This window comes from Cebus imitator, unplaced genomic scaffold (assembly GCF_001604975.1).
Source record: "Cebus imitator isolate Cc_AM_T3 unplaced genomic scaffold, Cebus_imitator-1.0 Scaffold85, whole genome shotgun sequence".
In the NCBI taxonomy this organism is placed as follows: domain Eukaryota; kingdom Metazoa; phylum Chordata; class Mammalia; order Primates; family Cebidae; genus Cebus; species Cebus imitator.
In genome coordinates, this window is record NW_016107400.1 from 4389013 (window position 1) to 4410368 (window position 21356).

The window sequence follows — 21356 nt, forward strand, 5'->3', positions numbered from 1 at the left end:
TGCCTCACTCTCTTCTGAAATTCCAATTAGAGCTACATTACAGCTTTTGGCATTGTCTCACAACTTTTTGATGTTCTGTTCTGGGTTGTTGCTTTTTTCCCCACCTGGGTCATTTTCTTTGTGATTCAGTTTGGTTAATTTCTGTTGAAAGTTGATTGATTTTTCCCCTCAACCCTATTGACTTTACTGATGAGCCAGTCTTCAACATTCTTCATTTCTGTGGTTATGATTTTTCCTTCTAACATTCTTACTTGATTCTTTCCTGAAATTTTCCTCATGTGCATGTATGCTGTTCATTTTTCCCACTAGAGACTTTAACAATTGTAACTATCTTCTAGCATAGTAAAATATATGTAATATATTTATCATTTTAGCCATTTTTAAGGGTACAATTCAGAGGCGTTAAATACATTGACAGTGTTATGTAACCATTACCACTATCTTTACCCAAAGCTGATTTCATCTTCTCCGACAAAAACTCTGTACCCGGTAAAGAAGAACACCCTCTTTCCACCTGTTCCAATTACTGGTAACATCAAATCTACTTTCTGTTTGTATGAACTTGCCTGTTACAGTTACCTCATATAAATGGAATTACACAATATTTATCATTTTATATCTGACTTAATATCTAAAGCATGTTTTTATGGCCCATCCATGGTTTAACATATATCAACATTTCATTCCATTTTTATGGCTGCATAATATTCCATTGAGAATATAGACCATATTTTGTTTATTCATTTATCTGTTGATGGACACTTTGGTTGTTTCCACTCTCTTGGTATTGTGAGTAATGCTGGTGTGAACATTAGGGTACAAATAATCTGTTCAAGTTCCTACTTTCAATTATTTTAGATATACATTTAGGACAGACTGTTGGATCATAACCTTTTGAAACACTGCCAAACTGTTTTCCACATTGCTGGCACCATTTTACATTCCTACCAGTAATGCATGAACGTTTCAATTCCTTCAAATGCCCTCAACATGTATTTTCCAATTTTAAAAAATTATATTCATTCTAGTAGGTATAAAATGACACCTTAGATCTTATTGGCCATTTGTATATCTTCTTTGAAGAAATATCTATTTAAATCCTTTGCTCATTTTATCAATTGAGTTTTTTTGTCATTGACTTTAAGAGTATTTTATATGTTCTGAATATTAATTCCTTATCAGATATATAATTTTCAAATAATCTCCCATTCTGTACATTGTCTTTTTACTTTATTGATAGTGTTAGTGTCCTTGGATGGTAAGAGATTTAAGGAGCCTAAGGATGGCTTGGGAGGTGCTGGAAACGTGTATTTCCTAATTGGGTGCTAGTTGCAGTGATTTTTGTTCATTAAAATCTATCAAGTGTTGTATATTGTATTTTAATAAATTTTTTTTAAAAAGGGAAAACTACATATGAATATTTATATCAGCTTTATTCATAATAGCCCAAAGCCGGAAACAACCTCAATATCCCTCGATGAATGAATGCTTAACTAATTTATGTATACTGATCTGGCATACTTTAACTTGGATGAATTTGTTTCTACAAGTAACTTTCTTCTGGGTTCTTTGGGATTTTCTATATGTAATATCATTTTGTCTGCAAATAGAGATAGTTTTATCTCTTCCTTTCCTATCTGAATGCTTTCTTTTCTTAATTGTATTTCTGGTTACAGTTTTCAGTAAAATGGTAAATGCAGAGGTGAAAGTGGACATCCTTATCTGTTCCTGATCTTAGAGGGAAGGCTTGAAGTCTTTTTCAATCAATTATGTTAGTTAAGGGCTCTCTTCACCTTCTAAAGTCCCATTATGTTTATATTGATTGGTCTGCTTCTTGGTGTCCCACAAGTTCCTTAGTCTCTGATCACTTTTCTTCATTCTTTTTTATTCTGTTCCTCAGAATATGTTGTTTTAATTGTCTTATCTTCAAGTCCTCTGTTACTTTCTTCTGCTTGCTCAAATCTGCTTTCAACCTTCTAGTATACTTTTCAGTTTTTCTACTTTTTAGCTTTGTGCTTCTTTGGTTTCTTTTCATACTTTCTCTCTTTTAATTGATAATCTCATTTTGTTCAAACATTGTTTTCCTGATTTTTTTCCATGTCTTTCTTTAGCTCCTAGAGCATCATTAAGATGGCGGTTTTAAAGTCTTTGTCTAGAAAATTCAACACCTGTGCTTCCTTAGGTATGATTCTCTTGATGTCTTTTGCTCCTTTGGAGAGATCATTGTTTCCTGTTTCTTTTTATATCCCAAGAATTTTCTTGTTAAAATTCAACATTTGAATCTTATAATGTGGTAACTCTTATTGTAGCAATTTTAAATTCTCTATCTGATAGTTACAGCATCTTGAATATATGGATCTGGTTTCATTGATCACTTTATCTCTTTACAGTTTGTTCTTTTCTGTGTTCCTTATAATTTTGGTTGAAAGCTGGAAATTGCAGCCCAGGGTCGGTGACTCATGCCTGTAATTCCAGCACTTTGGGAGGCCGAGGTGGGAGGATCATGAGGTTAGGAGTTCAAGACCAGACTGGCCAATATGGTGAAACTCCGTCTCTACTAAAAATACTAAAATTAGCCAGGCATGCGTGTTGGCAAGTACCTGTAGTCCCAGCTACTCGAGAGGCCAAGGCAGAAGAATCACTTGAACCCAGGAGGTGGAGGTTGCAGTGAGCCAAGATTGTGCCACTGCACTCCAGCCTGGGCAACAGAGGCAGACTTTGTCAAAAAAAAAAAAAAAAGTTGGAAATTGCCTTAGGACAGTAAAGACTAATGTAAATAATTTTGCCTGAACATGATGCACCTTTCCATCTGAAGGCCCTTAGTACATGGGATTGAGTCAGTCTAATCAGAAGTTGAGTTTGAGTTTTATCATTATTATGGCTACCTTAATTCACCACAGCTTCAAATTTGTCTTGCCATACCTTGTGCTTAGCATGTGGGCTAGGCTGCCAAGTGTTTCTTAATGTTCCTATTACACCTTTAGCTTTAGTCTTTGTCTGTGAAGCTCTTTCTATGATAGTTTTCCCTCTTTGCTCTTTTCCCTCATCAGGTGGTACTCTGCTGTTACTAAGTACTTAATGCTTGCGAGCCTGGGGTTGAGGGTTTGGCATGTCATTCTCTGTCGCCATGGTTCAACCGCAGTCTTAGGTAGACTTTGTGTCCAGGACTCAGGTAGAGGTTTTCTAGTGGTTCTTCCCCTTACATAGCATTTTAAGAGATTCGATGTTCAAGACCCTGGTGATTTTCTGCCTCTGTGTCAGAGATAGAGGTTCTCTTTTCATGTCTTCAATGGATCTTCATCTGGGCTTGGGGTAACTGGGTTTTCAGGCCTTCCCTCAGCACCTTAAGCCTTTAGCTGCATAGGAGACAAGGATCTAGGTAGTACATCCTGCCTTTTCTGCAGTGATGGCTACTTATTGCTGAGGTCTCTACCAGGGAGGCTTTATCTGCTCTCTTACACTTCTTCAATGTTTTCGTAAGTACCCAGCAAAGTTCATGGATAAAACCCTTCTAGTAACTGCAAACTTATGTATGCGGTTCCCAAGGGTTTTCTACATGTTAATCATGTCATAAACACTATGATATATCATTACTTTTTTATTAAAAAGTTAATTGCCTTTTAAATGAATATATGTTTATATATATTTATATATTTATATATCACATATAACATCAGATATGTCATTAAATAGTTCATATTTGCAAGTACATTTACTCAATTCTTAAGCTTCTGTATGTTGAAGCACCAAAACTTCTAGATTTTTCCTGTATAAATATTCTCATATCTTTTTCTTATGAAATAAAAAGGTTAGTCTTAGACCTTAAGTATTAGGAGTGAGCACAGGAAATATACTAGTTCCATGACATGACTATAATATGTAAAAATATACATATTTTTCTTTAGAAATGAAGCAAATGATAGCCACAGAGTTAAATAACTTGACCCTCATTAACTAGTCACGGGAACCAAAATTATGCTTGGCTTAGTGATACAAATATGTACAAGAAAATATTTTAACTCTCTTCTTTGGAATAATGACACAAACATTATTCAGTCATCCTTGTTACTCATATCCAAGACCAAAAGAAAGTTCCATCTTCATGCAGAGGAACTAGGAAGCTAGCCTCTAGTGATCTGAATGATGCGATCTGAATGGTGATTTCCAGCATATATATTTGCTTCCCATCAAATTAGTCAGCTTTAGAAATGACTACATTGGCCCATTAAAATTCAGCTAGCAAAACATTCTGTACCCAAATAAATATAGAGAGATCTAAAAGTTATTCCATAAAGCAGGAGTCAGCACACTAAAGCCCTTGAGACAAAGGTCACCTGTGTTTGTGCAACCTGCAAGCTGAGAATGTTTTAAAAATATGAAGAGAAGAATAATAGTTTATGACACATGAAAATCATATGAGATTCAAATTTTGGTGTTCCTAGTTTTATTGAAGCATAGCCAGACTTACTTGCTCACATTGTTTATGGCTGTTTTGTGTTACAGTGACAGAGTTGAGTAATTGCAACAGAGACTAGATGTTACTGCATAAAATAGTGGCTCGCTGGCCCTTTATAGGAAAAGTTTAATGATCTCTTAGAGTAATTGAGGAAATCTGGGTGTAATACCATTAATATTTAGCATTTTTGAGAAAGTGCCTGATTACCAAACTGGTATATTTCTTAACACCTGGTAATATGCAGTTCCCTACTTAATAATTATGGATATTTTCAATGGATATATAATTTTTGTCTGACACTTTTTCGAGAATATTAAAGATGCCATTTAATAATAGAAGCAACTGGCTTCTATATTTCTGCTGAGAAATCATTTCATTCTTATCATTAACTCTACTAAATGTGTCTTTTTTCCTCTGGCTGTTTCTGGGATTTCTGGTTATCTTTGGTCTTCAGAAATTTGCATGTTACACTTGTCCTTCCCATACCTTGATCTCCATCTTGTGTCAGCATTTTCTTGTTATTTAATCTGCTTGAGATTTTCTTAGTTTTGGGGGGGTACATGGGTTGATTTTTTCATTATTTTTTAAAAATCCACCATTATCTCTTTGAATGTTTCCTCTTCTGATACTTGTTACTTACGTTAGAGTTTTTGATATTGTCGTATACATCTTGGGTTGTATGTTCACTTATGTTCTGCTTTCTTCTTGTGTTCACTTTAATGACCTATTTTCAAGTTTATTGGTTCTTTTCTGTCTAGCCTGCTGTTATGATCATTGAGTGAATTTATTTGTCATGTATTTTTCTAGTATTTCCATTTGTTTGTTTTTTGGTTTTTTTTGAGACAGAGTCTAGCGCTGTTGCTCAGGCTGAATTGCAATGGTGCAATCTCAGCTCACCACAACCTCTGCCTCCCAGGTTCAAGCTTTTTTCCTGCCTCAGCCTCCCAAGTAGCTGGGATTGCGGGCATGCGTCATCATGCCCAGCTAGTTTTGTATTTTTAGTAGAGATGATGTTTTTCCATGTTGGTCGGCTGGTCTCAAACTCCCTACCTTACATGATCCACCCACTTCAGTCTCCCAAAGTGCTGGGATTATAGGCATGAGTCTGCAGATTGCTCATCTGTTCACACCATGTTTTGTTTTGTTTTGTTTTGTTTTTCCATTTCCACTAGATTATTTAACATATGTATAAGAATTATTTTAAAGTCTTGCTGTCGTAATTCCTACATCCGAGACAATCTCTATGGTTGTTTTTATTGGTTTTTCCATCATAGAGTTCTAAACTCCTGACCTCAAGCAATTCTCCTGCCTTGACCACACAAAATGCTGGGATCATGGGCATAAGCCACTGTACCTGGCTTTTACATTTTCTTGTTTCTTTGCATTTTTTTTATTTTTTGTGACTGATGTTGTGAATAAAATGCTGCTTCAGTATTTTCTGCGAAGTCCTGGAGTGTCCCAGAGGTATTTTCTCTGCTACCTTACCCTGCTCTTAGCTTCTTTAAGGCCAGTGAAGTGCACATAGTGAAGACACAGAGTACTTTGGAAAGATTTCTTTTTTTTTCCCCCCTTGAGACAGAGTCTTACTTTGTCGTCCAGGCTGGAGTGCAATGGCATGATCTTGGCTCACTGCAATCTCTGCCTCCAGAGTTCAAGCGATTCTCCTACCTCAGCCTCCCAAGTAGCTGGAATTATAGGTGCCCACCACCATGCCCAGCTAATTTTTATATTTTTAGTAGAGATGGGGTTTTGCCATGTTGGCCAGATTGGCCTTGAACTCCTGACCTCAAGTGATCCACCCACCTCTGCCTCCCAAAATCCTGGAATTATGGGCATGAGCCACTGCACCTGACCAATTTCTTTGATTTCTGAAGATATTTTTATCTGACGTATATACTACCTGGTATGTAGTAGACACCCAACAAATATATGTTTAATGCATATTAATCTTGTCCTCTCAGATTTCAGTGTTAGTAGGATGAGAAGCCAGATAACAGAGGCTTTTCATCCTGTCTTTGCTCTATCTGGTGATATAATCCAGATCATTGTCGGTCCCTTAGAGAAATAATGAAGTTATAAAAGAAGGACTTATTAGGCTCCTTGAGCTGTAATTAAATGATTTGTGACATGCTGTGTCTTCTAGCTTACCCAAGTAATGAAAGTCACATGTGATCTCACAAGTATGGGAAGTAAGAAATTGTTTTATCTGTTCTTCTACATGGATTTTTCTCAGGTGTGGGATACCACATTGTCATGGTGAAGACGCCTGACTGTAATGTCACAGAAATCTCAAAATTGATTCATCATTACATACCGACAGCCACTTTGGAGAACAATGTTGGAACTGAATTATCATTTATTCTACCCAAAAATTATGCACACAGGTATGGATCCAGAGAATGCTAAGTGAGTAATTCTTAGCCAGAAATCATTGTTTCTTTTCCTAGTTTCTTCAGGCTTAGCAAGTAGAGTTTATTTAACAAGACAAAAATCCTGTTACAGCTGCCATTTGCACTGAAAAGAGAGATGCACCTAATGGCTATAGTTTTCTGGTATTAATTGGGATAATTGATGAATGTTTTTGGTAGAGTAAAAAATTACTCCTGGTGAGTTGTGTAAAGAGAAATAATAAGATAATGAGAGGAAAAAAATGGATGGCTTAAATATGACTCTTAGAATGACACAAACCGAGAGGAAATAGGCAGTTTGAATGCATCAGTTAGCCAAGTTACTCATCAAAGGAAGTTCCAAAGGAAAATAACTTTTCCCATGATAACTATCCTAAAAAAGGGAAACAGAAACTAAGAGTATTCATAGGTGACTTTCAGAGTATCATATTTTTAGCTTCTTGTCATATACAAGTAAGTAGTTACTTTGGCATTCTCTAGATTCAAGCCAGTTATAATATTCATAAAGAATATGGGGGTTGGGGAATTTTAAAAAGGAAGACTTTCAAGAACAACAAGAATGTGTCATAAGGAAAAAGGCAAGGAAGAAGAACTGTACCATTTGGGTTTTGTTCACTCAGAAAATTGAGACGTTCAGCCAGGCTTGGTGGCTCATGCCTGTAATCCCAGCACTTTGGGAATCTTAGGCGAGTGGATTACCTGAGGTCAGGAATTCAAGACCAGCCTGACCAACATAGTGAAACCTCATCTCTACTAAAAATACAAAAATTAGCTAGGCATGGTGGCATGCACCTGTAATCCCAGCTACTCAGGAGACTGAGGCAGGAGAATTGCTTGAATCTGGGAGGCGGAGGTTGCAGTGAGCTGAGATCGCACCCTTGCACTCCAGCCTCGGTGACAAGAGTGAAACTCTGTCTCAAAAAAAAGAAAAAAAGAACATCAGGAAATTCTTGCACAGCAGCTTGGGGCAGCTAATCAGGCAGTGGAGTAGAACCAAGACCCTAATCATAAGCTGAAGTGGAAGAATTAATTACAGTGAAAAACTGGAAATAAAACTCTAGATGTGTTGCCCTAGAGATACAAGGCAGTTGACTCATGTAGCCAAGGTGGGAGGCAGATTTTATGTTGATGCCTTAGCCCAGGGTTGTAGTCATGATCCACCAGGAGCTACAGAATCCATCTGAAGGGGAGACACAGATGGAGAGCTTGCTTAAACTTGCCACACCATCTACCTGTCTGATGTGCATGACCACAAATGGCATTCTCAGACAAGATCAGAAGCGTCATGTTGAGATTATATGTAAGACAGGAAATGAGAGGACGTGGAAGCAGATGATATAGTGAGAACATATCATCTTACTAATCATTTGCACTCAGAGAAATATGAAGATACTCTAGAAGGTGAACAACTGATTGTAGATATCTGGGCTGTAGATACAGAATGATAGACACAGTACAAAATAAAATGAAAATAATGAATTTAGGAATGTATATATTTGCTCAGGATGACGTTTTCTCTAACAGGGAGAGCTTTAAGCTAAAAGAATTGGAAGGAAGAAAATATAAGAAAAAGAAATACCTATAAATCCAGTTATTTCAGAGTATAATATGAAAAGAATGAAATGATGGTTAAATACTCAGTGGCTTCTACCCCAGCTAAAATTTTGATAGCTAACAGCAATTGAGCACTTAGTTTCTACCAGACATTGTTCTGATATGTATTTATTTGCCTGAATAAATACTATGGAACATAAAAGTAGTAATGTTTAATCACATATACCTGTATTACAATTTATTGAATACATCTCACAAGGAAAGTCATCCTGAAATTTTAAAACAAGCTGGGCATGGTGGCTCACACCTGTAATCCTAGCACTTTGGGAGGCCAAAGTGGGCAGATCACTTGAGCTCAGAAAATTGAGGCTGCAGTGCGCTGAGATCACACCACTGCACTCCAGCCTGGGTCACAAAGTGAGACCCTGTCTAAAAAAAAGAAAAAGCAATTTTAACACAAGGTCTTAACTTGTAAAATAATGCTGAGACTTGATAGGATGAAACCTAAGCTTAGAATGTAACAGTGGAATGATAGATATATGAGATGCATCAGAATAGTGCTACATAGCAGGGAATAGTTATATGCTTAAAATTCTAGATCTAGAAGGTAGAAATGTACAGAAAAAACAATGGGTGACTATAGGAGGAAAAAGAAGCAAGTTATATATCACTTTGTGAAACTCCTGCAAGCTAGGAGGAGGAAGTGTATAATATATTCCTGATACACGTTTGTTTAAGTGAGATTCGTAGTAAAGGGAATAATTCAAGTACAGACTTGTAATATAGATATATATTACAAGAGTATATATGTATATAGACTTGTATTACTACTGGTCTCCTGACACATTCCTGACTTTTCTTGCCAACTATTAAACTTCCTAGGAAGATGGAGGAAATGAGAAAGAAACTGCTACTGTACAGCTAATTCTGATCATCAAGAAAATGTGGATTGCAGATTTAAAAAAATAAAACATGTCAGATAACTTTGGGAGAGTTTAATATACACCACAGTAGACTTCATCGCAGAAAAGGAGGACAGAACTTGATAGATTCAGGCACATATAAAATTGGAAGATATACAGAAAAGCAAGATTCCATAGCATGACCTTTTGAAAGGAAGTGTTCCTCAAGAATATTTGGAAATTTCAGTAATGAAATTCTGACCACCAAATCCCAAATCTAAAGAAACTGGAATAATACCTAAAGTGCAATAGACAAGAATAAATAAGAAAGGCTGATATAAAGTATTATTAGGAAGTCTAATATGCTATTCAAAGGAAATTTTAAAAGTAGTTCCATTGTACTCTTTTTTTTTTTCTTCCAAGACAGAGTTACGCTCTTGTTGCCCAGGCTGGAGTGCAATGGCGCGATCTCAGCTCACCGCAACCTCTGCCTCCCAGGTTCAAGCAATTCTCCTGCCTCAGCCTCCCAAGTAGCTTGGATTACAGACGTGTGCCACCATACCCGGCTAATTTTATATTTTTAGTAGAGACGGAGTGTCTCCATATTGGTCAGGCTGGTCTCGAACTCCCTACCTCAGGTGATCTGCCCACATCAGCCACCATACCTACCCCATTGTACTCTTTTTTAAGAGTTTGGGGTATCTTGAGCAAGGTTGCCTCCTAAGCAGCACAGTTGGAAATATATGTGAGGATTACAAAAACTCTATGTTGTGGAATGGAAACAAAGCTATTTGAGATTAGGACCAGCAGGTTAATCAGGAAAAAATAGACGGTAAATTAAACAGAACATGATAGATCCAGATGAAAACGTATGGCATGAGTTCTGCTTTGGCAATGCCTCTTTTTATGTACCTTGATTTCTTCTAGTTTTGCCTCCATTTATATTAAAATGAGATTTTGAAGCTGGGATCTGGCATTAAGAAAAAGAAAAATCTGAAATTATATCTTGTCCAAGAATGCCAAGGAAAAGAAGCTTTGATGCTCTCATTAACTAAACTAAATTCCTCAAATCCTCTTTAAATTCAACCTTTTTTATCAAAGAGAATGATCTTTTAATTAAAACGGTACACATAAGCAAAATGGAAGAAGATATTTTCAGAGTGTTCCTCACAGCTGCAAATAAATTCCAGTCTCCAAATGAACATGTGGTACATACAAGCCACTCAGATCATGATGAAAGGGCTATAAAGGAATAAATGCTAAAGTGAAATAACACAGTGACAAAGAGCCTATAAAATATATTTATTTTTACCTTTTTACAAATGATATGATGACTCTTAAGGTCAGAAAGATTCAATCAAATCATAATATTAATAGTAGATCAAATGGAAAGATTAAATAAAATAATTATTACTGATACAGGCTGAAATTGAACACAGGCCCATTTAACTCCAAAATTTTTCCTTTTCTATCTATACCATGATGTTAGAAAACTGGAGGCATGGCCAGGCATGGTGGCTCATGCCTGTAATCGCAACCCTTTGGGAAGCTGAGGCAGGCACATCACCTGTGGTCAGGAGTTCGAGACCAACCTAACCAACGTGGAGAAACCCCGTCTGTACTAAAAATACGAAATTAGCCAGGCATGGTGGTGCATGCCTGTAATCCCAGCTACTCAGGAGGCTGAGGCAGGAGAATCACTTGAACCCAGGAGGCTGAGGTTACAGTGAGCCACGTGCCATTGCACTTCAGTCTGGGCAACAAAAGCAAAATCCATCTCAAAGAAAAAGAAAACTGGAGATGTCTCATCCTAATTTTAAGCTTAATAAATAGATAACACCAATGATACCAAAGTTGATTTAGGGAAAAAAAGAGAGAAGAAAAGAAAAAACAATACCTGGAATGAGAACTTAGAAGAAAAATCACTTTATCAAGTAAAATCACCCCTCCGTCTTAGATATAATTTCCTCCTGAAATTGTATATAATTGTATGTTGATCCTGCAGAAATATCAACCTCCTCTCATAAAGACGAGAGAGAAAGAATGGACTGTGGACAAGAAACTAAATTTTGGAAGAACAGGAGCACACTAAGAAGTCATAAGAAATGCCAATTTTGAAAATAAGTGTGCTACAAAAATAGAAAACTTTTGAAACTCTTTGCTTTGTAGCCTCAATTAAATTAAAGAAGATGCTGTGAATCTAGACCAAGCAGTTCTGAAGAGGAATAATGAGATAAAGTCTCAATAGGGTAATAAATAACTCAGCAAGTAATTATGGCAGAAAATAGCAGAACTGATGAAAGACTATGTCAAAAATTCTTCCCAGAATTATAAGCAAAATTAATGAAGAATAAGGAGAGAGTATTACGTTACCACTACACAAACCCTAGAATGGCTAAAACTAAAAAGATGGGCTATAACATGTGAACATGGCAATTGGCTCTCATTGCTGAGAGAAGTGTAAAGTGGTAAACCTGCTTTGTAAAATATTTGGTCATTTCTGGTAAGCTAAGTATGTGCTTATCCTATGACCTAGTGATCACACTCCTAGTACGTACCTAGGAGGGACAAGTCCATTAAAATACATGTAAAATAATGTTTATACTCACAGTCACTTTATTCATATTAGCTCCAAATCAAAAACAACCAGAATGTCCATTAGCAGGAAATAGATGAATACCACTCAGGAATAAAAAAGTGAACTAGTGGTATAGGCAACAGCATGAGGAAGCCTCAAAGACATTTTGTTGGGCCAAAAAGGCACATACTGTAAGATGCTGTTGATACAACGCTCAAGAAAATGCAAAACGAATCTCTGCTTCTAGAATTCTAATAGGATTGTTACCATATGTTGTGTGTATATGCACATGTGTTTGTGTATCTGTGTGTGCAGATAAGGGGGTTAACCAGAAAGGGCATCTTGGAATCCCCTCTGGGACGTTGAAACTGTTCTCTGTCTTATCTGGATGTTATCCAGGTATGCTCATATGGAAAAAATCATTTGCAACTTAGTGCATTTTATATATGTTGCACCTCAGAACACAAGAAAAAAAATCTAAAAATATATGTAGTGATGGAAAGAAGTACATCAAATAGTTAACAGGGATATACTTGGAATAGTCAGATTCTTTTTAAGTTTTTCTCTATTCTCCCCAAAAGATAATATATGTTATCTATATAATATCTATATTTATTAACTATATGTATTATATATAATATATAATGCATATAATTAGAAAAAACAGGTATATAAACTTATATAATTATAAAAGGTATATGTGAGGTGGTCAGATTCATAATATAACTTTATAATACAAATGGCTCATGAAATAATTTGTCTTTTTTATTTCTCTATTATGCTGTTTTGTTTACTGATTGCTGTATCACTAAGGAAGCTAGAGTTTGCTAATCTACTTATGGTTGCATGATAAAAATTAAAGAGCATATTTATTTCTGGAGTATATTAATTAGAAATTAAAAGTCTCTCATAATTACTTTCCATAGAAGTAATCTCTGAAAAGAGTTTGCATTTTTCTTTTTGTGTGTGTTTGTTTTGTTTTTGTTTGATGCATAGTTTTCAAGAATACTGCATGCAGGTATTGACATGTGTACAATCATAGTAAAAGTTTTTTATTTTTATTTTCCTTGAGATGGAGTCTCATTCTATTGCCCAGGCTGGAGTGCAGTGGTGTGATGTTGGCTTACTGCAACCTGTCTCCCAGGTTCAAGCAATTCTCCTGCCTCACCCTCCTGAGTAGCTGGGATTATAGGTGCACACCACCACACCTAGTTAATTTTGCATTTTTAGTAGAGACAGAGTTTCACCATGTTGGCCAGGCTGGTCTCAAACTCCTGGCCTCAGATGATCCACCTGCCTTGGCATCTTAAAGTGCTGGGATTATAGGCGTGAGCCACCACGCCCAGCCCATAATAAAAGTTTTTTAGAAATGGAATCCTACCATACTGATGTTCTGAATCTTGTCTTGTTCACTCGCCAGCATTTCTCACCTAACTTTCTATGTTAGGAATTGTAGGCTTTCTTCATTTATAAAATGACTGTGGAGAAATCTACATTTTAATTATATCTTATTCTATCATATATTTATACCTTAATTTATTTGCTTATTAAACTGATGATGGATGTTTAGGTTATCAACACTTTGTGCTATATTAATACATTTAAAGCAATACACAATTTAATTCTAACTTTGTCATATAGTGCATAAAGCCAAAAGAACCAAAAATAATTTTGCCAAAATATTCGTGTATTAACAGTGGTTATCTTTGATGGATGGTATTATGATAATTTTTATTTATATGCTTATTTTCTGAATTTTGTACAATGTACACACATTAATTTTTTTTGGTGGGGGACAAGCTTAGGTGCCCTATCACCCAAGCTGAAGTGCAGTGGTACAATCACAACTCACTGCAGCCTTTACCTCCTGGGCTCAAGCAATCCTCCCATCTCAGCTCATGTGTAGCTGGAATCACAAGCATGCACCACCATGCTCACCTAATTTTTTTGTTTTTAAGAGATGAGGTCTCATTATTTTGCATAGGCTGGTCTCAAGTTCCTGGCCTGAAGCAATCCTTCTACCTTGGCCTCCCAAAGTGCTGGTATTACAGGCATGAGCCGCCACACTCAGCCCAAATTAAAAAATGAAAAAGAAGAAAATAAGAGTGAATCCTAGCTGAGAAGTCATATATTGAAAACGAAGAAACATAAGAGAAAATGGACAAGATATGTCAAACGCTGGCTGTCACACAGATGGATTATATCTATTCTAAATAACCTTGAGGTGTAAAATTAGAACTAATGTGCAAAACTAGACAGAATGTAAGCTTGAATATGGAGGCAATTTTGATAGATTTTCTAAAAGAAAAATTTTAATTCCCCTAACACTGAGTCTGTGGAAAGATAGATTTAATTGACCTTCATTGGGAATATGATAGAGATGGATTTGAGAACTGGAGGTTTCTGAAAAAGATAATTGTTTGAACACAACATTCTGTAATACATTCGCAGGAAGACCATTCTTTAAAAGATTTGATGTCTCCATATTTCATCTGCTCAACTTCCATAGACTTTTCTATACATTTAATCACATAGTTCTCTCGTTTTTAAGTCTTTAAGTTTTACAGCACTTACTCCATTTTCTATTTTTGAGTATCTCTTTTTATTATTGTGGATGATTTTTTTTTTTTTACTGAGTAATAGGAACCATAGCATACACGTGTGTTAACTCATATTCACTGACTAGAGGTATTAACATATATAGAGCCTCCTGACAGTTGTCTTAGAAGACCAACAATATGTGTATCCAAGAACTAAGCAGAGTGGATTCACTCATATTCTCTTTTTTTCTTTAAGTATGAAATGATATGTGTACTTTGCATAAAATTCAGAAAATAAATTACTATAGCAATTTGCTAGTTCTTTCTCTACATTTGTGCCACCTTTCTGATTTACCAGAGGCATAAAACTACAATAAGCCTCGAAATACAAAATGATCTACATTTTCTCTACTGCTAAGTGGAAATCATCTTAGAAGAAAAAGACATAAATATGAAAATCATCTGGTTTGGTGCTAGTTTTTTCTGTTCCGCTTCTATTCCTAGTTTTGAAGCTCTGTTTACTGCTCTGGAACAAGAGCAAGAAAACCTGGGCATTGCTAGCTTTGGTGCCTCTGTCACTACCATGGAAGAAGTCTTCTTCAAGTGAGTAACAACATACAGGGAAAAGAAAATCCTTGGAGGGAAAAGAACATGTCTTAGTTCCCTTTGTAAGCTCCCCAGGCTTTCAGGTTTTATCCAATAGTAATTTAAGGGCAACAGGACATGTGTGGGAACCATTACTCTACCGCAAGTACCATGTTGCTTCCAAGTAATGATTTCTGCCCAGCAATGAGCATACCAAGGAGCCTTCTGAGTTGGGGGCTGCAACTCACATTCTCCAAATAGGGTATATTGGGATGAGGTTGGAATGAAATACTTTGTACTTTTTTACATAGGGTCAGTTACATGGAAGAGTCACAAACAGATATCAAAGCTATGCAGTCTTCCTCCCAGGTGGGCCAATCGTCTAACAGGAACTGGAATAAGAACATGTCAAGAAATGTTGAGAGAGCAGATCCTCCCACCCTGAATGAAAGCACTACTATTCACTTTAATACTGGGGTAAGCACCTTTACCAAGAAACCTGGTGTATATATGGTTGGAGTACAAGAGGTACACTTTGTCAACCAGATGGTGAGCAGCCTATGCCACTTCCTAATCAGCTTTCTAATGCAGAAGTGATGGGTCCTAGATATCAACTATTTGCTTTCACCATTGTTATTCCTCCATCCTTTTTTTTTTCCCCCGTTTTAGAATTCATTTCTTTTCAAATCAGTAACTACAAGCTGTGTTGGTTTATTGAGGCTAAATTAAGAGGACTAGTGAGCCTGATTTTTAACAATTAAATATTCACAATATTTTAAGTATTTTAAGTTTTCCTAATGAGAATTGTTACTGTGTAAGGGATAGTTCCCTAATCACTATGATCCCTCATGTGGGAATTCTCTGAGTTGCCAAATATTTTTTTTCGTTCTTCTGTCAATTTCTTCTATAAAGCACCATAGTTTTCTTGGCTGTCAAGGGTCTGAGGGAAATCGTCCTTCTAAAATTTTTGTGTGTTACATCTAAAGCCAAACGATAAACATTTAACATCTTACAGGAGAGGTTAGTAAATGTTATGTAGAGATAACAAATATTGAAGGCTTAACAGGCCATCTGGTCTCTGTCACAATTACTCAACTTTGTCATTACAGCGCAAAAAGAACCATGAAAATAGAGAAATAAATGGACATAGCTGTGTTCCAATAAAACTTTGTTTATAAAAACAGACCATAGGGCCATAGTTTGTTGACCCCTGCCTCATACAAAGAAAAGATCGATCATACAGCTGTGTCCTGTTATACTACTCTTAGGCTCTAGTCCAAGTATTTACTTCTATAAACTTGATGTGTTTGTAATATAAAACTCGTATATGTTCATACCACAGAATTTCAAAGCATTCGTCTTAATGAAGTTCAACATGAATGGCACGCTTGGGTCTATGACTGTTGTAATGTTGTGTTTTTCTCTTTTTTCCTTAGTGTTCTCTCTACAGCCAGCAGTTCCGTGCCATGTTCGTAAAGAGGGTCATATTCAACTGGCGCAACTGGAAACTGCTTTTGTTACAGATCCTGGGACTCATAGGCTCCGTTGCCTTTCTCTTAAGTTCTGGTCACACTTCAGAGGATGAAATTATCAGGCAAATGGATTTGGGTCAATATGGCCAAACCATTGTGCCCTTTTCTCTTTCTGGGAATTCTGATTTGGCTGCAAATCTCTCAAAACACCTGAAGGGCATGCTCAAGTCTGAGAACCAAATACCTCAGGAAGTACAAGGTAAAGTTCATCGAGGAAAAAAAAAAAGACTGCTCTCAGAGATGATCTTCTTGTGTTACTTCCAAAGAGGGTCTTAACTATAATGTTTGGCTACCCACTCTATCCTTCCCCTGTTAGTCATGAATGTCTTAGAGCCAGTTATATTAAAGTCAAAGAATGTCCTCATTTTTTCAGATTTGTTTATTTTATTATTTTAACTTTTAAGTTCTTGGCTACATGTACAGGTTTGTTACATCGGTAAACTTTTGTCATAGGGGTATTAAGCCTAGTATTCATTAGTTATTTTTCCTGATCCTGTCCCTCCTCCCACCCCCATCCTCCCATAGACCCCAGCATATGTTGTTCCCCTCTATGTGTCCATGTGTTCTCACCATTTAGCTCCCACTTGTAAGTGAGAACATATAGTATTTGGTTTTCTGTTCCTGCATTAGTTTGCTGAGAATGATGGCCTCCAGCTCCATCCATGTCCCTGCAAAGGACATGACCTCGTTCTTTTTCATGGCTGCATAGTATTGCATGGTGTACATGCACCACATTTTCTTTATCCAGTCTATTATTGATGGGCATTTGGGTTGATTCCACGTTGCTGCTATTGTGAATAGTGTTGCAATGAACATACACATGCATACATCTTTATAATAGAATTATTTATATTCCTTTGAGTATATACTCAGTAATGGGATTGCTGGGTTGAATTCTATTTCTGTCTTTAAGTCTGACAAATCACCACACTGTCTTCCACAATGACTGAACTAATTTACATTCCTACCAGCAGTGTATAAGCATTCCTTTTTCTCTGCAAGCTCACCGGCACCTGTTATTTTTTTGACTTTTTAATGACATTTATTCTGTGGTGATTATTAAAATGTCAAGAAACAATAGATGTGAAGAAATAGGAATGCTTTTACACTGTTGGTAGGAATGTAAATTCATTCAACCATTGTGGAAACGGTGTGACAATTCCTCAAAGATTTAGAACTGGAAATACCATTTTACCATTTGACCCAGCAATTCCATTCCTGGGTATTTATCCAAAGGAATATAAATCATTCCATAAAGATACATACACACATATGTTCATTGCAGCACCATTCACAATAGCAAAGACATGGAATTTACCCAAATGCCCATCAATGATAGACTGGATAAAGAAAATGTGGTATATGTCCACCATGAAATACTATGCAGCTATAAAAAGAAATGTTCTTTGCAGGGACATTTATGGAGCTGGAGGCCATTATCCTCAGCAAAATAACACAGGAACAGAAAACCAAACACTGCATGTTCTCACTTATAAGTGAAAGCTAAACAATGAGAACACATGGACACAGGGAGGGGAACGACACACGCTGGGTCCTGTTGAGGGAGAATGGGAGGGAAGAGAGTTAGGAAAAAGAGCTAATGCATGCTGAGCTTAATACCTAGGTAACGGGTTGATAGGTGCAGCAAACCACCACAGCATACGTTTACCTATGTAACAAACCTGTACATCATGCACATGTACCCTGGAACTTAAAAATAAACAAATGAATAAATAAAATAATAATTATAATAATTATAAGCTATTCTGACTTGAGTGAGATAGTAACTCACTGGTTTTGATTTGCATTTCTCTAATGATCAGTGATGTTGAGCTTTTCTTTATGTGATTCGTGGCCACGTGTATGTCGTCTTTTGCAAACTCTCTGTTCATGTTGTTGGCTCTCTTTTTTATGGGGTTGTTTTTTTCTTGTAAATTTGCTTAAGTTCCTTGTAGACGCTGGATATTAGGTCTTTGTTGGATGCATAGTTTGCAAAAATTTTCTCCCATTCTGTAGATTGTCTGTTTACTTTGTTGACAGTTTCTTTTGCTGTGCAGAAGCTCAACAATGGGATTTTTGTTATTTATAACAAGTAAGGAGAACACTGGGCATAACTTGTTTTTAAATTTTTTCTAGCAACAGGGCTGGTGCATGTTTAGTTCTCTAGAAAACTATCTAGTTGCTTTCCAGAGTAGCTGTGCCATTTTACATTTCCCTCAGCAATGTATGAGTGATCCAGTTTCTCTGCATATTCACCAGGATTTAGTGTTGTCACTATTTTTGTTTTGTCCATTGTGATAAGTGAGTAGTGATAGTATCACTGTGATTTTAACTTACCTTTCCCTGACTTGCATTTCTTCATCTTTTCATACGCTTATTTGCCATTTGAATATCATCTCCAGTGAAATATGTGTTCATCATTTTTGCCTATTTTTCAGTTTAATTTTCAGGGTCTTTTTTACTATAGAGTTTTAAGCAGTTTTAAAGATTATTTTCTCTCATACTGTAGATTATCATCACCCTAAGAAGGTTTTTTTCAGGGTAAAATTTCTTAATTTTGATCAAACCTAATGTATTTTTTTCCTTTTATTGATCATGCTTTTGATGTCAAGTCTAAGAACTCTCTGCCTAGCCCTAAATCTTGAAGATTTTCTCCTAAAAAGATTTGCAGTTTTCTAAAAAGTTTTATTTCTTTACATTTTACATTTATTGTCTATTTTGCCTTAATTTTAGTAAAAGGTGTGATATCTGAGTCAAGGTTAACTTTTGTGCCTATAGATGTCCAATTGCTCCGGCAGCAATGGCTCCGTTACTGAATCATGATATTTATTTAATTATTTTGCACCTTTACCAAAAGACAGTTGGGCATCTTTGGTTCTATTTTGAGATTTCTTTTCTATTCAAATAATCTATGTATCTATCCCTTCAACTAGTGCCATATTTGAAATCTGGTAGACTGGTTCTTCCCATGTTATTTTTGTTTTTAAAAGTTGTTTTGGCTATTTTAGTTTCTTTGCTCTTCCATATAAATTTTGAAATAAGTTTGTCTATACCTACAAAAAAGCTTGGAAATTTGTTAGAAATTGGATTAAATTTGTATAGTAAATTGAGGAAAATTGACATCTTTATTGTATATAGTCTTCGAATCCATGAATATAGGATATCCCTTTATTGACTGAAAACTTGTACTTCTTTCAACAGTGGTCTGTAGTTTTCAACATACAAGTCCTGCACGTGGTGTGTTAATTTATGCTTAAATATTTCATTTTTTCAGTTAATGTAAATGGTATTGCACTTTCAATTTTGGTGTCCATATGTTATTCTAGCATATAATTATTTGATTTTTGTTCTTATATGGTTACCATATATCCTGCAACTATGATGTACTTATTTATTAGTTCTAGAAATTTTTCTTGTTGGTTTCTTGGGATTCTCTATGTAGACTATCACATCATCTGCAAATAAGAGCCGTTTTCTTTCTTTGTAATCTCTGTGCCTTTTATTTCCCATTTATGTTTTATTACGCTGGATAGAACTTCCATCACCATGTTGAATCAGAGTGGTGAGAGTGAATGTTTTTCCTTGTTCCCAATGTTAGGAAAAAAGGTATGCAGTCTTTCTCCACTAAGTATAATGTTAGCTGTAAGGAATTTTTTAGATGCTTTATATAAGGTTAAAGAAGTTCTGCTCTATTCCTATTTTTCTCAGATTTTTTTTTATCATGAATGCTTATTGAGTTTTCTCAAAAGTTTTTTCTGCATAGATTTGTATAATTATGTAAGTTTTCCTTGTTAGTCTATTAATATGGAGGGTGATATTAATTGATATTCAAATATCAAATCAGCCTTGTATCCCTGGAACAGATTCCAATTGGTCATGGTGCATAATTCCTTTTATATATTGTTGAATTGTGTTTACTAATATTTTGTTAAGGAATTTTACATCTATATTCGTAAAGGATATTTATCTGTAGTTTCCTTTTGTTGTACTGTCTTGGTATGGTTTCATTATCAGGTAACACTGGCTTCATAAACTAAATTGAGAAATATTTTCAATTCTGTTTCTTAAAATATGTTCTATATAATTACTGCTTATTCTTCTTTAAACATTTGATAGGATTCTTCAGTGAAAATATTGGGGCCAGGAGACTTGCTTTATGTAATTTTTAGTTGAGAATTACATTTCCTTAATTATTGCTATTCAATGATCTGCTTCACATTGAGTTGTCATAGTTGTATAGTTTTTTTATTATTATACTTTAAGTTCTGGGGTACATGTGCAAAACATGCAGATTTATTACATAGGTATACATGTGCCATAGCGGTTTGCTGAATCTATCAACCCGTCATCTACATTAGGTATTTCTCCTAATGCTATCTCTCCCCTAGCCCCCACAACTCCCTGATAGGCCCCAAGGTGTGATGTTGCCCCCTTGTGTCCATGTGTTCTTATTATTAAAGTCCCACTTATGAATGAGAACGTGAAGTGTTGGGCTTTTTGTTCTTGTGTTAGTTTGCTGAAAATGATGGTTTCCAGCTTTATCCATGTCCCTGCAAAGGACATGAACTCATCCTTTTTTATGGCTGCATAGTATTTCATGGTGTATATGTGCCACATTTTCTTTATCTAGTCTATCATTGTTGGGCGTTTGGGTTGGTTCCAAGCCTTTGCCTGGAACAGTGCCACAATAAACATATGTGTGCTTGTGTCTTTATGATAGAATGACTTATAATCCTTTGGATAAATACCCAGTAATGGGATTGCTTGGTCAATTGGTATTTCTACTTCTAGATCCTTGAGG

At 35.9% G+C, this 21356-nt stretch overlaps 1 protein-coding gene across 1 annotated transcript in view; it reads left to right on the plus strand.

Moving 5' to 3' along the window:
* LOC108308392 (ATP-binding cassette sub-family A member 3-like) overlaps positions 1 to 21356 on the plus strand; it is a 154478-nt gene that overhangs the window by 64356 nt on the left and 68766 nt on the right. Inside the window, exons 14-17 of the mRNA XM_017534180.2 lie at positions 6690 to 6840; positions 14943 to 15041; positions 15335 to 15500; positions 16460 to 16754. Of these exons, the coding sequence (XP_017389669.1) occupies positions 6690 to 6840; positions 14943 to 15041; positions 15335 to 15500; positions 16460 to 16754 (711 nt within the window). The remainder of the gene's footprint in view (positions 1 to 6689; positions 6841 to 14942; positions 15042 to 15334; positions 15501 to 16459; positions 16755 to 21356) is intronic.